The sequence below is a fragment of the Amphiura filiformis genome, chromosome 4, assembly GCF_039555335.1.
Source record: "Amphiura filiformis chromosome 4, Afil_fr2py, whole genome shotgun sequence".
Taxonomy (NCBI): domain Eukaryota; kingdom Metazoa; phylum Echinodermata; class Ophiuroidea; order Amphilepidida; family Amphiuridae; genus Amphiura; species Amphiura filiformis.
In genome coordinates, this window is record NC_092631.1 from 72,008,151 (window position 1) to 72,028,953 (window position 20,803).

General features: G+C 37.8%; 1 protein-coding gene across 1 annotated transcript; it reads right to left on the reverse strand.

Annotated features, from left to right (window-relative positions):
- On the reverse strand, positions 1 to 20,565 carry LOC140151359 (actin-related protein 2/3 complex subunit 1A-A-like). Its single transcript, XM_072173671.1, has 11 exons — positions 20,452 to 20,565; positions 14,660 to 14,774; positions 14,102 to 14,187; positions 13,474 to 13,539; positions 12,326 to 12,434; positions 11,041 to 11,110; positions 6,429 to 6,536; positions 5,515 to 5,618; positions 4,941 to 5,122; positions 2,799 to 2,989; positions 1 to 1,759 (listed from the first exon to the last, which is right to left on the reverse strand). Exons 2-11 carry the CDS (start codon positions 14,730 to 14,732, stop codon positions 1,633 to 1,635), a joined length of 1,116 nt encoding a protein of 371 aa, XP_072029772.1. The 5' UTR covers positions 14,733 to 14,774; positions 20,452 to 20,565; the 3' UTR covers positions 1 to 1,632.
- Positions 20,566 to 20,803: the final 238 nt, after the last annotated feature.

The window sequence follows — 20,803 nt, forward strand, 5'->3', positions numbered from 1 at the left end:
TATGTATGGAATGTATATGCTTTTATTCAGTTTTCTTGATGAGGTTACAGTTGTATGAGACTGGACAGATAGATATCATTGTACATGTACATACAACTTTGAAATGGATTAAATCATTGGATTGGTTACATAATTACATATACATCATTTTTGCTTGTCCCTCTGTTTCAGCCAAGCATTGATTGCAGTTTTTGATTACACATGTCGTTTTTTTAGGGTGCCTGATTTAATACAGGTGGTCAGTAGCAAAGTAGTACAAGGAACCTATCCATTGGTTCTTATTTAACCCAACTGTAGCTGTCATCAACATATAGGCTAATCCATATACAGATGGGAGGTGCTACACAATTGAATTGGGTCCTCACAAAAGTGTACGGGCACAGTATCATAGATGTGCAAGCATGTCATGGCAAACAGTGTTCACTTCACTGTGTTACTGAGTGATGTTACTAGTTGTCATGTGAATGCAAGATAAGTTTGAACCTATCATAGTTGCCATAAGGGGGAAGTCTTATTATTATTGATGTATGATCTAGGATCTTGCAAGAAAGTTGTCTAGAACTGGCTCAGTTTTTTCATACTTTTAGTCGCTATATTGGGTTACCTGGCTCAAATGGTATCAGATGTGACGAAACCAGTGCTATATTTGCCTAGTACGTCATGAGGTTTCCAAGATGGCTACTCAGGAAAACAGTCAATAAATTTAAAACCACTACCCCATGGATTTCTATCTTCAAATAACATAAGGCAGCTATTTCAGGTTTTACTTTCTTGCAATGACAGGATAAACTATATTGTGTAGACACTGAATAGCTGCTGGATTGATTGAGGAACTTGCACTTTGTCTCATCAAAAAAAAAGAACCAACATGTTAAGTTTAGTTTCTTAAATACTTTTAGTTTCACAAAGGAGACTTGTATGATGCTCGTATCAAAAAACCATTGTGCACATCAGTGTGTGCAGTTAGACTGAATGTCCCCTCTGCCAATCCGGGTGCTATATGCACATAATGTGTGTACCCAAAATGTTGTGCAAAGGGACAACAAGCTTGGATACCCACCATACCAAGAGGAACTATATATTGAGTGTATGTTAAGCTGGTTCAGCAGGTTGAAACGTTGTCTTTTTACACCTCTCAGATTCAAGAATAGTGTTGACCAATGCCCAAATTTGAAGAAATAAAATTCCAAATTGTTTTACCATAAACTCTAGAACTAACATGGTTTTTTTTTATCCCATATCTAATTAGTACTAGTAAACCTAATAAGTAATTTTTGGTTTTCCTACATGAATAATCAAACTGGTTATCAAAATGCTTATTAATTTAATATCAATAAATATTTTTGGCAACATTTGTAATAACTTTTCATATATTTGTCCAAGAGAGAATATCCTTATACAAGGGAATACAATAGTCCTGAATTACATCAAATCAAAAGTACTAAATTACAATTCCATATAATCATCTTCATGATAAAAGGGTTTCATAATCTTCAACAAGTACCCTTTCAACTCAATATACTTTAAAAACCTTTTTAATCTTTCAAGGTTTGACTTATTTTCTAAATCTTTCAAGATTTAATCTTTATTTTTTAATTATTGATCTTCAAGAAACATTTGTCCTCAGTGTTTCTAGACTTTCATGCCTGCCACAGCAGATTCCAAGGACTTGTAGTTCCAGGTGACCATCAGGCCGTCCGCTCCAGTAGAGGTCAACTTAGTCACAGCTTCCTTGGCACCAGTGTGAATGGACAGCTGACTGTTGAAAAAATAATACAAGTACGAAAATTGTTATCATAACATATTAAACAATCGTACATCGCAGCAAACATTATAACGTTCTTACTGAAAATGTTCAAATGTTGGGTTATATAAAGGGCATATAAGGGTATAACCCATTTTCATATTCACAAATATTTTGGAAAACTTGCTGCAAACTGTTCTAACATAATTTGACTTAAGTGTTGACAAAATATTTTGAAAAATGTTAACCAAAATATACTTTAAAAAAACATTTTGACATCAATTTATAAAATATTATTGTAGTTTGTTTGTATATAAAACGTTTTAAAAATGTTTTCATGACCTTTATCTAAACCCAATATTTAAATTTAATAAAAACAGTTTGACCAAAACCATAGCATGCTTAATTAAAGCATTTTGAAAATATTTTTGACTTTGCTGGGATATTGCTACAAGCAAATAGATTCTCTTAGACGATGAAAAACGGGCGGACGGACCTTTCAAGTAGGGTAGATTGGTCAGGCGTTTTTTGCTTGTTTTTTAGGGTTTTTTCTGGAGGCTAAAATTACCCTAAAATTTCATCAAAACCGAAGATTTTTTACGAACATCATTTTCTAAAAAATTTCAGCCAAAATTAATCAATTTGGGCCCCAAAACGAATTTAGCAAAATTAAAAAAAAAAAAAAACAAACCCAAAAATGCAAATTCTGGGTCGGTCAGGCCCGTAGAACAGGGTTTCTTTTCGTTGGCTTACCTACATTAGTTTACACCTAAACTTTTGCCTGTCCATGAAAGATCTCTCAATTAAAACAAAAAGTTTGATAGCATAAAATCAATTTTGATATTTTGAGATAATCGCATTTATGTCAGCCTCAGCCAAGCAATAGCAGTTGGAAACTACATCAGCAGTAGATTATTTGACAGATGGTCAACATCTGCCATTTGTTGAGTTTTGTGGCGCAAATTGTCAGTAGACTGCACCAGATATAATATTTTCACCCTTCCGGTTATTCAACAAGTACAGGAAATTATTTTGTAGGGATCCGTGAACTTACGTGATGGAGTTCTGATGAGTGGATGTCTTAGCCGTGTCTTGTTCTGTGGTAGCTTTACGATCTAGCTGCTGGAACTTGGCCATAGCAGAGAGTTTGCCACTGTTAGATTTGGCCTCCACAGCCAGCTTATTGACAAATGTGATATTGCCAGTGTCATTAACAGAGAATAGGAAGAGCTCACAATCATGACCCTGTGATGGATGGATGAAAAGAAACAACATTATAGGTATGAAGGTATACCTCAGATGACCCCAAAATGACCTTCCAAAAATGGGTGTATACAGCTTAACCTCACCCGCCTGCAGCTTCTCCAGAACAAGTGCGCCAGACTCATTTTCAGAGAACCAAAATATACTCATACGTCTCCTTTGCTTCATAGTCTGCACTGGCTTCCAGTTGCTAAACGTGTCCAGTTCCGCACTCTCATTCATGTTTATAAGGTTCTTGCTTCATCAACACCTGAATACCTGTCCTCCATCCTTCACACCCGTCATTCTGAGTACACGTTGCGCTCTGCTGCTGCCACTTGCCTTTCCATTCCAAGATCCCACAAGTTGGCTGGTGACAGAGCATTTTCCATCATTGCCCCTGTTCTATGGAATGGATTGCCTTCCCACATTCGTAACTCTCCAAATGTTCAAACATTCAAAAAGAACCTAAAAACTCACCTATTCACCTAATGTTTCCTCCCTCTTGTATTTTTTCCTTTCCATAGCGCTTTGTTTTTTCATTTAAAAAGCGCTCTCTAAATCTGTGTATTATTATTATTATGTATTATTAAGGTAGATAACAAAGAAACCCTACACACAAATTGTAACATATATGTGTACATCCATATCAAAACGATGCACTTGTCGGCTGCTACATACATGTGTCTCATTTCACATAATAGCTAGGAAGAAATACCAGACTCATCATCTCAAGTGGAGGTCACTTCAAATCATCCCAAATCACATGGTTTAGGAATACAGAGAACATTCCTTAAACCTATGACTTAGGGATGTTGGAAGTGACCTCCACTTGAGATGAGTTTGGTATTTCTTCCTAGCTATTATGTGAAATGAGACACATGCAGCAGCCGACAAGTGCATAGTTTTGAAATGGATGTACACATATAAGCATTTATTAAAAATAAAGCACAGTGATTTATAATGTGGTATGCAAAAGCATAAATCCACAAGCCTCAGCACACTTCCCTGACCATTGTCACAAACCATATAAACCATTTAGTGCCCATCTGGGCCTGACAGCTAATAGAAGCGCACACCCTATACATGCCATTGTAGCCAAGATCAGCTCCCTGGTAACTGAGACAATAAGCAGCACGATTTTGGGGGTCCATCGCGATTTTGGTGGTCCATCGTGAATTTTGAGAATTTTGCCAAACACACTACTTTTCAATGTAAATTCACCAATATTCCATTTGATGCAGGCCCAGCGCCTGTTTACGTGAGTCCAGACCAGCACAATATCCTCCCTGGAAGCCCTTCCGTGATATGCAAATGTCCGATTTTTTCCATGACGTGTTACCATGTGTGGTAGTTAATTTTTACATCGATCGTATGTATGAGTGGCGTCATTAATCATATGCATAATTGATTGAGCGAAGAAGGGTAGGATATAAGTCACAGAGCGCACGCGAGATATACGAATCAGTTCATGACAAAAACAACATTTGGACGCCAAAAAGTACAGTTATGCATTAAAATGTTTATTGTACAGTACAGTAGTAGCTTTTCACATAAAATTTGCATTGTTCACATAATGTATCAACTTCATGGAGAGAAAAACATCGGACTAGCACGTGTGAAATAGGTGCAGAATTCGCATACTTGATTTACTTGAATTGCGTGTGACTTCATCAATGGATACAAAAGTGGTGGAAAACGCATTTGGCGCTTTTTGACTTGAATTTTCGCGCATTTTCGCGCTTTATAAAAAACCGGCCGAGCATTTTGCCGTTTTAAATCGCGCGAAACTCCGGTGCCTAGCTTATTTAGTCATAAGAACAAGCTGGGACTGTGGCGGGATTAAACTTGCATCACCAAATACCAATGAACCAGAGTCTAACACTTCAGAAATTGAGCTAACTTGATTGCTTTATAACATAAAACCTCTAATAACGATGCTACAAATACTTACTGCTACAACCAGACTAGAAGGCCCAGCCCAGACACAGCTGAGGAATGGAAGCAGATTGGTTCGAATGATCTGTGCAGCCCCAACATCAACACTTGCATTTACAACATTGACGGTACTGTCATGACCTACCCAGGCTAGACGGTTACCTGGGGCATCAAAGGTCACGCTGTGAATCCAACCACCTGATGGATAAAATAAATAACAATGTTGAACAAGAATAGGATTTAATCATTCCACATGGAAGTCCTTTTCAGAAAAGGACTTCTCTAGGGAAAAGTAATATCAAATGTTGAATGAGTATGGCATATAGTTTTACCAAATCTTGGCATGAATGAATAGTTGGTTGTTTACCAAATCTTGGCATGAATAGCTGGTCTTAAGAATTGCGCAAGAACTGAATTCTCGTGTTATTCCTGGAAAATTGATATAAAGTAGTAATATTTACCCACCCCAAAAGCAAGACTAAATAATGGATCAGAGGATTTCCCCCTTTTACTGGGAATGTTTAAACCAGGGCTATATACATATAAAATATTACACTTTCATTGACTTGAGAATTCTTATGAGTTCCTACCTCCTCCACCATATTCCTGCATCATGCTTCCAAATGGCATCTTGCTTCCCCATGGTGTAGGACTGGGTTTCTTCTCAATGTCCTTGATGTAAGCTGAGAAGACTCTGCAAGGAAATAAACAAACACAGATATACATATTGGGGACATCTGGTGCTTTGTTTTCAATACATTTTTAAAGGGTCATATTATAATCTATACAAAAGGTAACATGACTATAGTCTGTCTCATCTCAAGTTGAGAGTAACCCCATTGGGTTTTGCAGTGGCAGATTTTAAGTGCATGCACTAACCTAATTCTGCAGGGTGTATACACATAATACACATACATCTAGAAGTGCGATTTGGCCATATGCTGGCGACGCAATAGTGTAAAGTGTAATAGGTCATTGCGAAACCCAGTGTGGCGGCACTTGTGAGGAGACATACCCCAGACAAACAAGTACCTAGACCAGTGACTTTGGTTCGGCGTGAGTGAAGCCGACACTGCTTAGCAACGAAGTTGACAAGGACGCATACCGGACGCAAGCAAGCAGATATGTTCGCGTCTATGGAACATGTTGCATTTGACGCGAGCGATAATGGCGTAACAATCACGCAAACGAGCGCGTCTTTCTCTCCATACATGAACGCTTATTTCTCCGCGTCCGACCACCCGACCAAAATCACCTTGGATACGTGGCTTCACCTACTGCCACGGTCAGGGATGGGCAGTCATAGGTCTAGGTGGTATGTCTATGAGACATACTACAGCACAACAAGTTGCCACCAGAACCTTTGGCCTGGTTGGATCAATCTACACCAGATTTGTCTTGGGTTGTGCACTCAGATACACCAGCCTATGGTTAGCTACTGCTTCAACTTGTAAGTGGTGTTTTAATGTTTTCCCCTCTATTTTGCTAGTGTAATGTTACCTACCTTGCTTTGAAGTCAGTGGAACCTGCTGCCAATAGTACATTATTAGGATGCCAGTCCAAGCTGGTTACAGTGGAACGAATAGGCTTCTTTATATGTTTGCTTACCCACCTGTTGAAGAAAATGAATAAGTGACTGGTTTAGATGGTAGCTTTTAAGGTGGAAGATCAGAGGAGAGGATGATAGCATGTTTATCAACAGCAGGAGTATCTAAAGCCCCTTCTACTGTTTGTTTTCATTCCGATGCATATAACACTTTCCATGGAAGGAGCTCAATCCTTCTGGATATGTATCTACATTATGTATCAGGAATACTCAATGAGAATGGAGGCACACTATGCCAAGTATACATATTGCTCACAGTTGAAGATTTGTGCCCCCCCCCCTCCCTCTCCTCCAAGCAATGTTGGGGTATATATATAGCACAATCACCAGCCACCCCATTCACATTACTCGTTGATGGTCGATAAACGTCCCAATAAATCGGACTTAGTCACCGGTCAGTTCTACAGCATAGATATCCATGGCTAACGATGGTTAACTATGGAAACATGTTAAAGGACATCAAGAAAATTTTCTAAGTTATTTATTTTGAGCTCTTTCGAGACGAGTAATGGATATATTCTGTAGATTTAGGTTTTGTCTGTGACTGCTAATGTGAGGCCGTCGTGAGGTCGTGCTGGGGCTCAAACTCGGTGGGTGGGTGTAGTTCTGTCCTGGCAAGAAGAAGTTTATGTTCGTTAAGTCATCCGACCCGGGGCCCCCTCCAAGGGGTCATTTGAGGTCAAATGACTAAAACTGCCATATGGGCATGAAACTAGGGCGTACGGGGCACAAACTCGGAGGGTGGGTGTAGTTCTGTCCTGTCAAGAAGATGTTTATGTTCGTATGAAAGTCAGCTGACACCGGGGTCCGCTCCCAGGGTCATCTAAGGTCAAATTACTAAAAAGTGTCGTATGGGCATGAAACTTGGTAGGTACAGTCAACATTTAAAACAACATTTTTGAAGGTCATTTTGGGGTCATCCAAGGTCACCACGGGTCATCTGAGGTCAAATTAGTAAAAACTGTCGTATGGGCATGAAACTTGGTGGTACAGTCAACATTTAGAGTTATAAGTTTAGATCATTTTGGGGTCATCCAAGGTCACCCAGGGGTCATCTGAGGTCAAATTACTAAAAACTATCGTATGGGCATGAAACTTAGTCTATTTTAAAACTGATGCATCAATGATTATGTTCATCATGTCATTATTGTATCATTCTCACATACATTAGGAAATGAATTTGGAGAATAGAGGCCTTGCATGTGACATATCATCCCGTAAATATGGCGGACTACTCAAATGCATTCAACAAAAGCATGATTGCAATCAAATAGGTTGATGACAACATTTGATTGAATGGACTGCACTCCGCCATAACTACGGTGAAGGACACCGGCTCAAATCCTTTGTTTGGAGTCAATCGATAATTTCATGCAGGGCCTCTATACTTTCTGTTAATAAAATACTATGCTGACCTCACACTCCAGTAATTTCAGATCATTGAGCTCAGTAATACATCAAAGAATGTCTTCCAATTCATGAAAACAAATAGATAATCTGCATATCGGATTAAAAGCTTGAGGCATTTCAATTGCAAGGCCCATTACTTATACACCAACAACAACATAGGCCTATGGTGAATCAAGCTGCAGTGCCTACCCATTCCCAAATAAATGCAGTGACCAACCGGTGTTCACTCATGATTGACGTACTGATCATTATGTATGATTTAAACTCATAGGTTTTGGCAATTTGGGAGGAGTGGGTTCAAAATGACCCCATAGGATTATCACGGGGTAAAAATTTCAAATTGCTCAAATACCCCTTTCAAATATATCAAATTATTTAAATAAATAAATAAATAAATAAATAAAAATAAATGAATGAATGAATGAATAAATGAATGAATGAAAATGAAAATGAATGAATGAATGAATAAATAAATAAATGAAAAAATAAATAAATGAAAAAAAATTGAACAAATTGTAGCGTAGCATTAAAATCATAATAACCATTGCTGGCAGGCGGATTCGAACCAACGATATTGACATTACCAGTCTGATGCTCTAACACTGAGCTATGCCATCATCTAGTAATGAGGGTCGAGTTTTTAGCGTATACAGTGTTTGTCTGTGAAAATGCCGCCTTGTGAAATAAATAAATATAAAGTCTCAATTTTTAATTTAATTTTATTTGATAATTTTCTAACCTATATTTTCTTTAGAGCAGGGACAAATATTTCCCCTTTTATCCAATTTGGCCGCTAAATAAGAATCTACTTCTTTTATTACTGATTTAATTCGCGATTTGTTGCATTCAGCAATATCAAAGATTAATGTCAAGCATCTCACGACAGATATTTAGTTGGCTTAGTGGTTTTGCACAGTGCTTTTTAACCGGGAGGTACAGAGATCGATTCCCACCTCTGCCTGCAATTTTTTTTCAAGACTGGGAAATAATAACCTGACATTCGCCGCTGACATTCAGTACTGCAGAAGCGGAGTTGTAACTTGTTAAACTTTGCTCCTTCCGTAAAAGGGTACATTATTTTGGCACTACATTATTTCTTTTTTCCACATTGCTGGTAGGCCCCTATTAAATATCAAATGGTCATAATTGGCGGTCACTTCAAATCATCGCCAACTGAGCGAGGATCAGGAATGTACTCTCATTGTTAATTGTTGGTTAATCCACCACTTGAACAGGACTTAACCAAAGCAAACAAAGACTTAAGCTTTTTTACGAATGCTATACATAAGTATAAGCTTATTATCCTCTTCAACAATAGGATTAAAGATTGGTGCTTGACTGGAATTACGTGCTAGTGTCATTGGTTATTGTTAAAAGGCAATAAGGTGTGTAATTGCAATATTTCCTCTGAATAGGAAAGACTCTCTACATCGAACCATGGAAGCTGGTGGTTGAATTAAGCCCGATCCTGACTCCACTCGCATGGCGGTATGCGATGCTGCGATGCTTTTCAAACATCTCAGCATCCCGCGATGAAATTAAAATGTACAGGTGGAGTCAGTATCGGGCTTTAGGAATAAAACCCAATTGAAATGATGCGCTTGAGAATTCAACAATATAAATAATGGTAGCTCTATTATAATACACATTAATGATAAAATTCCAAAATATAATACGTTTTCTGTCTTTGCTTGTCACGTGGTAGCGATTATATTTTTAAATAAGTTTCAAATGAATAACAAGACAAGTGGCGAGTGGTCTAAGGCGCTAGGCTCATAGAGTACTAAGCGTTGCGCCGTGAGTTCGAACCCCGCCTCTGCCAAACTTTAAAAGAAGTAAATTAAAATTTGACTTTTTTTAATTTCATATTTGGGAAATGTGACTGGGAGAATTTATGTATGGTGTGGAATGGTGTGATAGGGCATGTACTTTAACTGGCCGGCGCGGTCCGGTGACTAAGTCTTTATTGGGCGTTTTATCGGCAGTCAACGAGTAATGAGCACACAACATTGTTACAGTGGAGTGCTGTAAAATGCATTAACTGTGCCTACAATTTCATGCACAAGCGTAGATTTTGACTATGACTATAACTGTTTTTATTTTTTTATCAACTATTAGTGGTAGTTCAAAAAAAGTTCTCGACTCGACATTTGGATAGCTGATCGTAGCTCACACTGATCTAAGTTTTACTCGCCGGATGGATGACTGCTCAAATCTTTTTTAACTACACAAATGTAAAGTAGTAACAATTGGTGTGTATATGGATGTTAAGGGAAAGCCCTGGATATGTCTTCTCCTGTTATATGACATTCTCGAAGAATAATTTCCATTATCCTTTTATTTAGGTCATAATAGCCGAGACTTGTAACATTGTGGATTGATTACGTAACTGGGGCTAGTTTCACAAAGACTTACGATCGATCTTACATTTGCTTTAAGGTGGTACTACACTACACCCCTTGATAAATTTTTGACTATTTTTGCATTTTTCTCAAAAAATAGGGTATATTGCTGATCCATTAATTATCCTTTTCTGGTGCATTGTGGGATTGAAAAGGGGGCAAATCGATCGCTAATTTGCTCCCTTTTCTATCCCACAATGCACCAGAAAAGGATAATTAATGGATCAGCAATATACCCTATAGTAACACACTGGTAACAAAAGTTCTGTATATAAGGGGTAAGGAATCCAGTTACTACACTGGAATTTCAGTGACTCAAGACAAGTGGTACATTATTTATTTACCGATAGAATGTACCTCATTTCTTAACATTATATAATGAACCACTTGTCTTGAATCACTGAAATTTCAGTGAAGTAATTGGATTCCTTGCCCTATAATATACATAACTTTTGTTACCAGTGTAGTTATTTTTTGAGAAAATGCAAAATTCATCACAAAATTTATCAGGGGGTGTAGTACCACCTTAATAGTTGATTATAAATGGTAGATCAATCGCCAGATTGATTGTAAGACTTTGTAAAATGAGGCCCAGATGCAACACACACAGTAACAAAAAACAAATTAAGTCTAACCTATTACGACTTGTACAAACTATAGAATGAATATAAAATGAAATAACAAAAACAAACACTTACCAGTCGTTTTCTTGTTCAAAATAACAGATAGATATGAGGCGAGCTCCGCTGCCAACAGCAAATTTATTCTCTGAAGAAAAAAAGCAAACCAAAACCATCATATAATTACCTCCTCATCGATCATAGACTCGTATAGAAAGGATAAAAAACAACAATAATGAATATTTAAATTTTTGTCAACAAATACATCCAAGATATGTATAGAATATAACAATTTAACCCGATTCCCATCTTGTTGTATAATTTGAAAATAAATCGGGTAAAAAATTCATTTTGGCCTTTGCTAGGGCAATCACATGCTAAAAATGTGTCCAAAGTTACACCTTTGAATTGAGGCAAAGGCATAGGGCACCCAAGGTAATTTGCCTGCAGTGCATCTGCTTATTTTCCCCTGAGAAATAATTTACCAATTAGGGAGATCAGTATATATAAGTATAATCTGTATAATAAATTCTATGACCTAACAATAAACATGACATCAACCTACATGTATTTGATTAAAATATTAAATTTTTAAAACTGATGTTCCTTCAAATTCATCATTGAAAAAAAAATATGTTTTTCATTCTTCAATCACTTGGGTATTGCAATCTGTTCAATGACTTCTCTCTCTGGGCCACAAAATGGACTAAGTTTCATTTGTTCCTGATTTTCCATGACTGTAAGAAAATTTTGTATGTTAAATAATTTGCTGTCTTTGTCCCAAATTTGTCGTAAACCCATTCCACACTTTCTAATTTCCTAATATATGCACAATACTGTTTGTTATCAGGAGGCGGGGCAAATGCTGAAAGTCAACCAATCATGACTCATCAATTGTTGTATAATGTTATGTAATTTTCCTTGACCAGCATTTCCTATTGCACATCCCACAATAACAGGATTGCTATTTCATAAAGGAAATTCATCATTAATTTTACTGAAACAGTCCATTGTAAAACTCACATGTTTCAGTTAGTTAATGTCTAATAGTAAAGGTCTATACACATTTCAGCGAAGTACCATCACTGTGAGCATTAGTCTGAAGGGTTATCCAAAAATGGTTAGGGCATTTAAGGTCAGGATTAAGGTTAAGGTTAATATTAGGCTTAGTGTTAGGGATAGGGTTAGGCTAAGATGAGTGTCAAGAGTTAGGATTAGAATCGGTGTTATGGTTAGGTTTAGGATTAGGACATATGTTAGGTTTAGGGTGATGTTTAGGGTTAGGGTAAGTAAGGATTGATAATACTTTTATTGGGCTGACCTAATGACCCTAGGATTATCAACCTATAACCCTATCACTTACCTTCAGGAGACCATTTGACACAGGTGGCAGCTCGGTTGATACGTAGAATTACCAGCGTTGGTTTCCATTCATTGTTTCCATTCAAACTCCATACGTATGCATTACGATCCTACAACAGAGTGTAAATCAAATATGAAAGGTTGAAGAATTGTTCTACTTGAATAAAGAAGTGTGTGTAACTACCATATAAATAAACAGCAAAACAACACAGACAATTATTTGGCATAAATCATGTTGCAAGTTCTCTGTTTTTCAAATGGATCTGCTGCAAATGCTTTTAATGGTCATAATATTAATTATTATTTGTTTAAGCCTTCTTTTAGTGATATGAGTGTTGCAGAATGTCTCCAATAGTCCATTGTATGCGCAGATGATGTACGCGCATACATTTTGCTGAACAGCATGACACTTGCACTGAGTTTGATCAAATCATATTTATTTTTACTTACTTTCCAAGTCAGTCTGATATAAAGAATAATAATAATATTAAATGGTTTATTTTTGTGTGATACAAGAATATATTGCACTCAGTTGAAAAATATATTGCACTCGTCTGCCACTTGTGCAATATTTTTCTATCTAGTGCAATTTATTTTTCATAGATATCCAATATTTTGTTTTGTGATTAAAGCTAATTTTAAGAGTAACCCGAAGAGGAATAATTTAGCCTATAGACCACTTGACATCATTGTTTAACAACAAATGCCTGGTCTATTGATATGCTTGAACAAACCGCTGCATCATTCAATGGCTTTCTTGTACTATGAAGTGTAGTGGGCGATTTAAAATGCATGTGCCCTGAGCAAACTATGATGGGTACGCACACTGCAGGGCAAAGGACAATGGAAATTGCCATAATTTGCGCGCATACTGCCAGGCAATGACGTCACATGTCAAGTGGTCTATACTCAAGTGCTGAATGTTTAGACTTGTAACAAGTCATTCAATCAAGTGGAAATTTGCTATTGCTAAAGCACTTACAGTAAGGACTATAAGGATATTTTGGGGTTTTTTCCTGTACAACATTGACCAAATACTGACATTAAACTTTGAATGAAATGAAGCTATTCAATGTTACTGCAAAATTGTAATTTAAAAAAAAATTAGTGTTGTATTTGCTTAGAAGAGGAATGACACAATATACTTACAGAGCCACAAGTGACCAAACGGTTGCTGTTGGCAGCCCAGTCAATGCTGGTGACACGCTGAGTGTGCTGCAATTAAATATGGAAATACATGAAAAGATTACTTATTATTGTTATTATTTGAAGTAGCTATCATACATCTATAGCATATAACTTAATATTAACAACTAATGATGTCATCTGTATGTCAATCTACTACTAGCATTTGATAATGTGATCTCAATATGTTAGTATGGCTGTGTGTGAACTCGCTTGTTTGTGTAGATCTGTTAACAATTTATACGCTGGCGAAGTGATGTAATAATCGGATTAACTACCATAGCAATAGGTGAAAACAATTTTTGAATAAACTGCACTGCACTGGTAGTCTGGTACGTTTACGTGGTACCTCTGCATTGAACCATATCATGCTGCTCACTTGCAAGATTAGTATCTTTGAAAAGACCGGTATTGTATTCAAGCTATGATTGCAGACATACACAGGTGATGAGTGTAACCTGTGTGTACTGTAGTGCAGCGCGATATATTCAAAAATTGTTTTCACCTTGGTAGTTAATCCGATTATTACATCACTTTGCTAGCGTATAGACATTTGTACATAGCTTTCTTTATTTGAACCAATTATATTTACCTCTCTTAAAGTTGCTATTTTCTCATAGCTGGCTCCCTTCTTGGAATAGATATAGACTTCATGGTTATTGGGAGAGACAGCAATCTCTGTATAAACAATTATACAAGTATGAATGTTAAACACATGTAGTATGAGACAAATTTACTTATTTCAATCTTATTTATTTATTAGACTTCATGCACAGGTAAAATAATTGCACAAAATATTGAAATAGAAAAATAATAGAAAAAAAAACATGTTAAAGACCAGTGAATACATGTAGGCTGGGATACACATGTGTAAATTCACCTCTAGAACCATTCCACCGAAGAAATGGAATAAATAAAATAAATAAATAAATAACAGCGGTAGTGTAAACAGTAGTTCAAGATCTACTCAGCAGACATGAAGGTATGGGGGACATCTTCAAAGAGTACATTTGTCTCTTTCACAGAATTTGCAAGTGGAAACAGTTTTTAAGTCATAGCTAAAACAGGCAGATTAGCTATGAATTTGTGTTTCAGCTATATACTAAAAAAGTGGAAAAATATAAGAAAGTGGAAAAGAGCATGTACTTACGGGTTCTGTCTTTATTCCAAGCGTGACAGGATATTGGGTCTACCCCAAAACTAAATTGCTCCATGCTGGACATGGTTGATCAAAGTTGATTAATCTGTGTAAAGTTCAAATTGGTCTGCAATAGGAATAAAAGCAAATACAATGCTAAAATCAATATGAGCTACGACAATGTGAATCTTCCAATATCTGTTTAATATCTAGGTAAGTGATTCTTGTAAAATTTTCAGTTTACACACAGCCTTGTCTTTTGAAATTTCCAGGAGTGTTTCAAATCACACTCCTCAAGACCTCAAAATATTTAGGAGTCCTGTAGGGGTGTGATTTGAATTGCACTGAACGAGCCAGTCAATGCTTTAAGGGGGTACTACACCCCTGCCCAAATTTGTGCCCATTTTTGCATTTTTCTTAAAAATTATAGCGCATTGTGGACAAGTAAGATATGTATATTATAGGGGCAAGGACTACAACTACTGCACTGTAAATTTTATTTCAGCACAGACAGCAGTTGTGTGGTTACAGTCAAAAATGAGGGAAAACCAATATTTGATCAATAAATCAATAACTACTTGCTTTGAGTTGCTGAATTTTCAGCACAGTAGTTGTAGTCCTTGCCCCTATAATATACATATCTTACTTGTCACCAATGTGCTATAAATTTTGAGAAAAATGCAAAAAATAGGCATAAAATTGGCTAGGGGTGTAGTACCCCCCTTAAGAGTGCTATGAGATGTGCACCAAAGGATTGTTTGATGACTACAGCATCAATGTTAACTTTCAAGAACTGGGCAGTTCCGTAATTATGTCTATTGAAACTGTTTTGATCTCTTATCTCAGTAATTTGAAATTGCAGATAGAGCAAACTATTATTTTTCTGAATCCCTATGAATATATAAACAATTTGCTGCTAATTTCAAGAAAATCAGTTTATTTTTCACTCAGTACAAATGTTAAAGTTGACCTCTGCTGCAGATGTTTACTCACAAAACTGCCACAGGCCGTTGCAACTCGTATACCAGCGCAATGCAAAAAGGTGGCGTCACCGTCGGCTTCCCCCGTGTATTACCCGCCAGCGCCATTGATAAGTCACGGCCGCTGCCATTAATATTGAATATTGCTACAATTTATTTGTTTATGTTTCTTTTATTCTTTCTTTTATAACTGTGACCATTTATACATGTACTTTAAATATTAACTGTCATTACTGTATCCGTTTGTTTGGTAAATTTTCATGAAATATTGATAAATTGAAGAATTTGTCATTAAACCCTGGGCGCCGCCATTTTAGAAAAGTGAAAAAAAATGCTGCTGCCACCACGATAGTACTAAAAGCTACCTAAAAAAAATATGCGTAGTGCTGTGGAGACTTACGTTAACATGACGTCACGAATATGCTAATTAAAGAAAAATGCTGCTGCCATCTACGTCCACATGTTGCAAGCGTGACGATCGCTGACCTCACATCGACGATCGGAGTTGCAATTCCATCGCACTTCGTGCTCTATTCTTTATTCCATGACTGCCATCTTTAACCACCTTATTTAAAGTCTTCTTTTGGTTTCAAACAAATAAAGTTTGCATATTTTGAAAGTTGATTTAAACTGACTTTTTCTGCATGAGGTGTCTTGATTTTGCATCCCTGTTCAGTATTATGAAATGATGTCATTTCATCATTGCGGATGTGAAAGCTGAAATATTACAATTTGTAGTCCAGGGGTTCAAATTCACAATCAATTGCGGGAACCTCGCGTGAAAGTTGTAGTGCAGGGCAATATTTTCGAAAATTGTATTCATCTATTGCTATGGTATGGTAATTAATCTTGTTACATCATCACTTCTACAGCGAATACAACCAATGGAGACGCTTTCATTACTACGCTAACAAGGTCACATCTATTATTTATGGGATGGTCAAGTACCGTAATATAAATAAAACATTGAAAGTACATGTACATGCATGCATGCCATGGGCCATGGACTCCCATTCTTGATCATACAATAAATTGACAGCTAAAATGCCTTTCCCCCAACATTTCAGAATTATATTTTTGGATTAAATCATATTTCCATTGCAGAAAGGTAAAATATAACACATGCGATCTGAGACTTGGAAGCTTTATACGAGAACCAATTTTGGTTCTCCTAGTTGTAATCCAGCGAGTATCTTCAGGAGAACCGGTTCTCGGGTTCTGGTTCTGGTAAGCCGACGTTGTGCTTGAAGCATATTAAAGTCAACTTTACCAATGAACTCGCATGGAGATGTGCAGAAAAAATTGCTTAATGTAAAGTCCCAAGTTCAACATCACTACAATGGCTGCGCAGTGATGACTTGAAGCCCTGCAATGTTTTTGCTTCCACTACTTGGGCAGGAAGTTTGTTCCATAGATCAATTGATGCAGGGAAAAATGAGTACTTATACGCATCAATCCTGGTTGCTGGCTTGATGTATTTCTAGCTATGTGGTCTGCTAGACTTTGGGTTTGGTGTGAGGTATTTACTCATGCAAATGTCAATTAGCTCATGGCGGATCTTGTATAACAAGGACAATCTGTGCATCAATCTTCTAGTTTCAAGTGTTTCCCAATCCAGTTCTGAGAGGAGTTTGGTGACTGTTCCCTTATCCCTTGAATATTCTTTCTTACAAAAACGAGCAGCCTGTCTTGGATTCTTTCCAAGGATGATATGTTTTTCTTCCTATATCGGCACCAAATTTGAATCCCTGGTGTACGTCCGCAACAAAAAATATGTACATCCACAAAGGAGATATTTTGACCAAAAGATAAAGACACTGATGGATGGGTACTAATAGTAATTACGTAAGCAGAAGTAAAAGGATCCATTTAACATCATGAACATGTTTAAAAAAGAACATCATGAACCGGTTAAAGCTATAGATGGGTCAAAATACTTCAAGCCAAAACCAAGCAGGAGCAGAAGGGGGCATGAAAACCAGCTTGTTTTACATGAGACTCCTTGTAACACTGACATCATGAAGCAGTCATTTTTTGCAGAGGCAATTGCAATTTGGAACAGGTTCCCTGTGCTGTGGTGCCTGTACCCGACCACGACGACGACAGTAAAAGTTTGACCAGCCAGAAGCCCCAACTTAATTTTTGACTAGACAGACCCAGCCAGCACTCAAGTCAACCTCCAGTGATACTCCCGTGTGGATGTGCTATGGAGGAAGTTTCAACGAGGTAACATAATAAGTCATAATTTTCATGTTCAATTAATATTTTGTTTTAAATTTACAATAAGTTCCAAGCTTTGGGCTATTCTGTCGGTCGGACATCCGGGCTATCTCTAGTCTCAGGCCCAAACTGCATGTGGCTCACGGTTTGTTATGAACAACAGAAACCGGCTGTGAAGGAGGCTACATAGCGATGTTGCTGGAGTGACCTTCAATTTCGGAAAAAACAACACTTTCGACCATGGAATTTAATTTTAAGTTTGTCAGTATATAAACGGTAAATCAAGTAAGTTTCTTCCACTCTGAAGACTTAGAAACGGGTGTTTGATTTCACTGACTATTTGCGATCGAAATTTACATAACACCAATGACAGAAATCATCAACAAAAATCGAATCAGGGACTTGTTTTCACTCGAACATCATCTTCAATCTTCAAAGGTGAATCCTTTTGCAGCTTTAAAAGCTATACTAGGATGGTGCAGAAGTGACGTCAACAGGCAAAGTGCAGAAAAGTGTAGGTGAAGAAAAAGTAACGACCATACCAAACGAAAAACTTAGGGTGCGGGATAAAAACATACTTGCTGTGGTGGTTTACAGGAGTCTTGAGCCAACAGGTACCTTCATCCCCCTCACAGCTGGTAGGGCGGCTTCCTTGAAAGTGGCTAAAGATGGTGCTAACACTGTCGCTGATGGTAGTTGGTTCCACAATCTTACGGCTCTAGGATAGTATGCATATTTGTAGCAGTCTATGGTGGCTTCTGGTATGGAATATTTCAATTGATGGTCGTGTCTACCTATGTATGTTGCTGGTTGGATAATGTGCGGCAGTTGTATGTTGACCAGGCCATGTTGGATCTTATAGAACATGGTCAGCTGTGATGCCAGGCGCCTGGTATGAAGTTGGTCCCAGCCAAGGTGTTGATCAAGCTTGACACAGATGTAGTTCTTCTGAAGTCTCTGAAGACAAACCGTGCTGCAGCTCGCTGAACTTGCTCAATGCGATTAACTACAGTGATGGTATACGGGTTCCAGGCTTCAGCGGCGTAGTCAAGCTGAGGGCGTACAAGCACCTGGTAGGCTCTGGCTTTGACGTCTTGATTACAGGGAGATAAGGTGCGGCGTAGCAAACCCAAGGTGCGACTCGCTTTCTTGGTGATTTTACTGCAGTGGTCGCTCCATTGGAGATCATGCGAGATGGTAACGCCGAGATACTCGTGCTGGTCTGCTCTCACAAGTGGCTGTCCAAGGATGTTATATTGGAAGATGCTTGGCTTGCGTTTCTTGGTGATGGAGAGAATGGCACACTTGCTGATGTTAAACTGCATAAGCCAGGTGGACGACCAGTCAGCGAGGACTTCGAGATCTCTCTGCAGGATGCGATGGTCTTCTTCGCTCTTAATCTCCCGATACACAATACTGTCATCTGCAAACAGGCGCATACTTGACTGGATCTTCTCTTGGATATCATTAATGTACAACAGGAAGAGGGCTGGTCCAAGTACCGATCCTTGGGGTACACCTGATGTAACATTGCCCCAGCTGGAGTGAGAACCGTTTACTGACACAGCTTGTACTCTGTTGTGCAGAAAGGAGTTGACCCATTCCAAAGTCGGACCTCTGATGCCGTAGTCTCCCGTAGAAGTTTAGTTTGGCGGATAAACGATGATGTGGAACTTTATCAAACGCCTTGCTAAAGTCTAGCAACACTACGTCAGCTTGGCGCGATTTTGGAGAGTGTAAGACCAGTCATGGCAAGATGTAATTAGTTGTGTTACCGTTGACAGCCTCTCCCTAAACCCGTGTTGAGAGTCAAGCAAGATGTTATTTGCGTTGAGATGCTTGGAAACATGGCCGGAAGTGACGTGACACGGACCGACAGAATTATTAACACATGAGAACCATTCCTTGTTGTATTCAGCTTGTAGTCCTGATAAAGCAACATCGGTTATTGATGATTTACAGAGAGTATTTGGTTTATTCATGTATTCCATATATCACTATGAATGATGGCCAATTACATTGTACAATTACATTGTCAGGACCGTAGGACCAAATTACGCTTGACGACCATCTACAAAGAAACTCACGGGTACATACCAAGTAACATCAAATGTCATCTTCGTGATACAAATTCATCCAGTCAACCCAGGACCAGGCAATCGGGGGCCTTATCTTACAACATAATCACCACAAACAAAGACTGTTATAGGCACTCGCTTTATCCAAAGACTATTCGCGAATGGAACCAACTCGACCAGAACCTACGCACCGCACCCGACGTCAAGACCTTCAAGACCAATCTAGAAACCATCAACATCAAGACGCTGACTTCAAAGGCCCACTTCAATATTTAACCGCGACTTGCACATGACCCCCCAACGTATGCGACAACCAGAGATGGTGATTGTACGTGACAAGACAGATACAGATACAGATACAATGCTAAATCATCAATGGCCAATACCAATCTTATCATCACACTCACAGCGATGGATTTGACACAGGCCTCAGGTGCAACTTTCAGTATTTGACAGTGTAAAACATAATGATGTTTTATAAAACAACACAAATACATTCTTAAAATATAAAAGATTCCATACATACCTCTTTTAATTAATTTGTTTGGGTAGTTTTGCAAAATTTTACCGACGAATTCGTGGACTCTGGTCAGTCAACACGAATCCGGAAGCCTACGATTGAACAGGAAGTGGGTTTATGGCACTTTGCCTCTTCCAATTTTGATAGGTGACAAAATTAATTTATAAATTTTGAAGTATTTTTTTTCTTGTACATATATCTAAGTTCTTGCATAACTTTATTATTTGGCTTAGCATGCTTATTTTAACTAATTATTCAATTTATTAAATCTCACATAATAAAGAATATCTTTCAAATGAGAATTTTAGAATAATATTAGTACCCCTATAATATAAATGGTTGCAACCAATAGTGTAGG

Excerpts from the sequence above, each read along its gene's own strand:
- LOC140151359 (XM_072173671.1), bottom strand. The coding sequence starts at position 14,732 with ATGTCCAGCATGGAGCAATTTAGTTTTGGGGTAGACCCAATATCCTGT. Across the intron at positions 14,188-14,659 it reads TTGGAATAAAGACAGAACCC|AGATTGCTGTCTCTCCCAAT; the intron begins GTAAGTACATGC and ends TTGTTTATACAG. Across the intron at positions 2,990-4,940 it reads CTTCTAGTCTGGTTGTAGCA|GGTCATGATTGTGAGCTCTT; the intron begins GTAAGTATTTGT and ends CATCCATCACAG.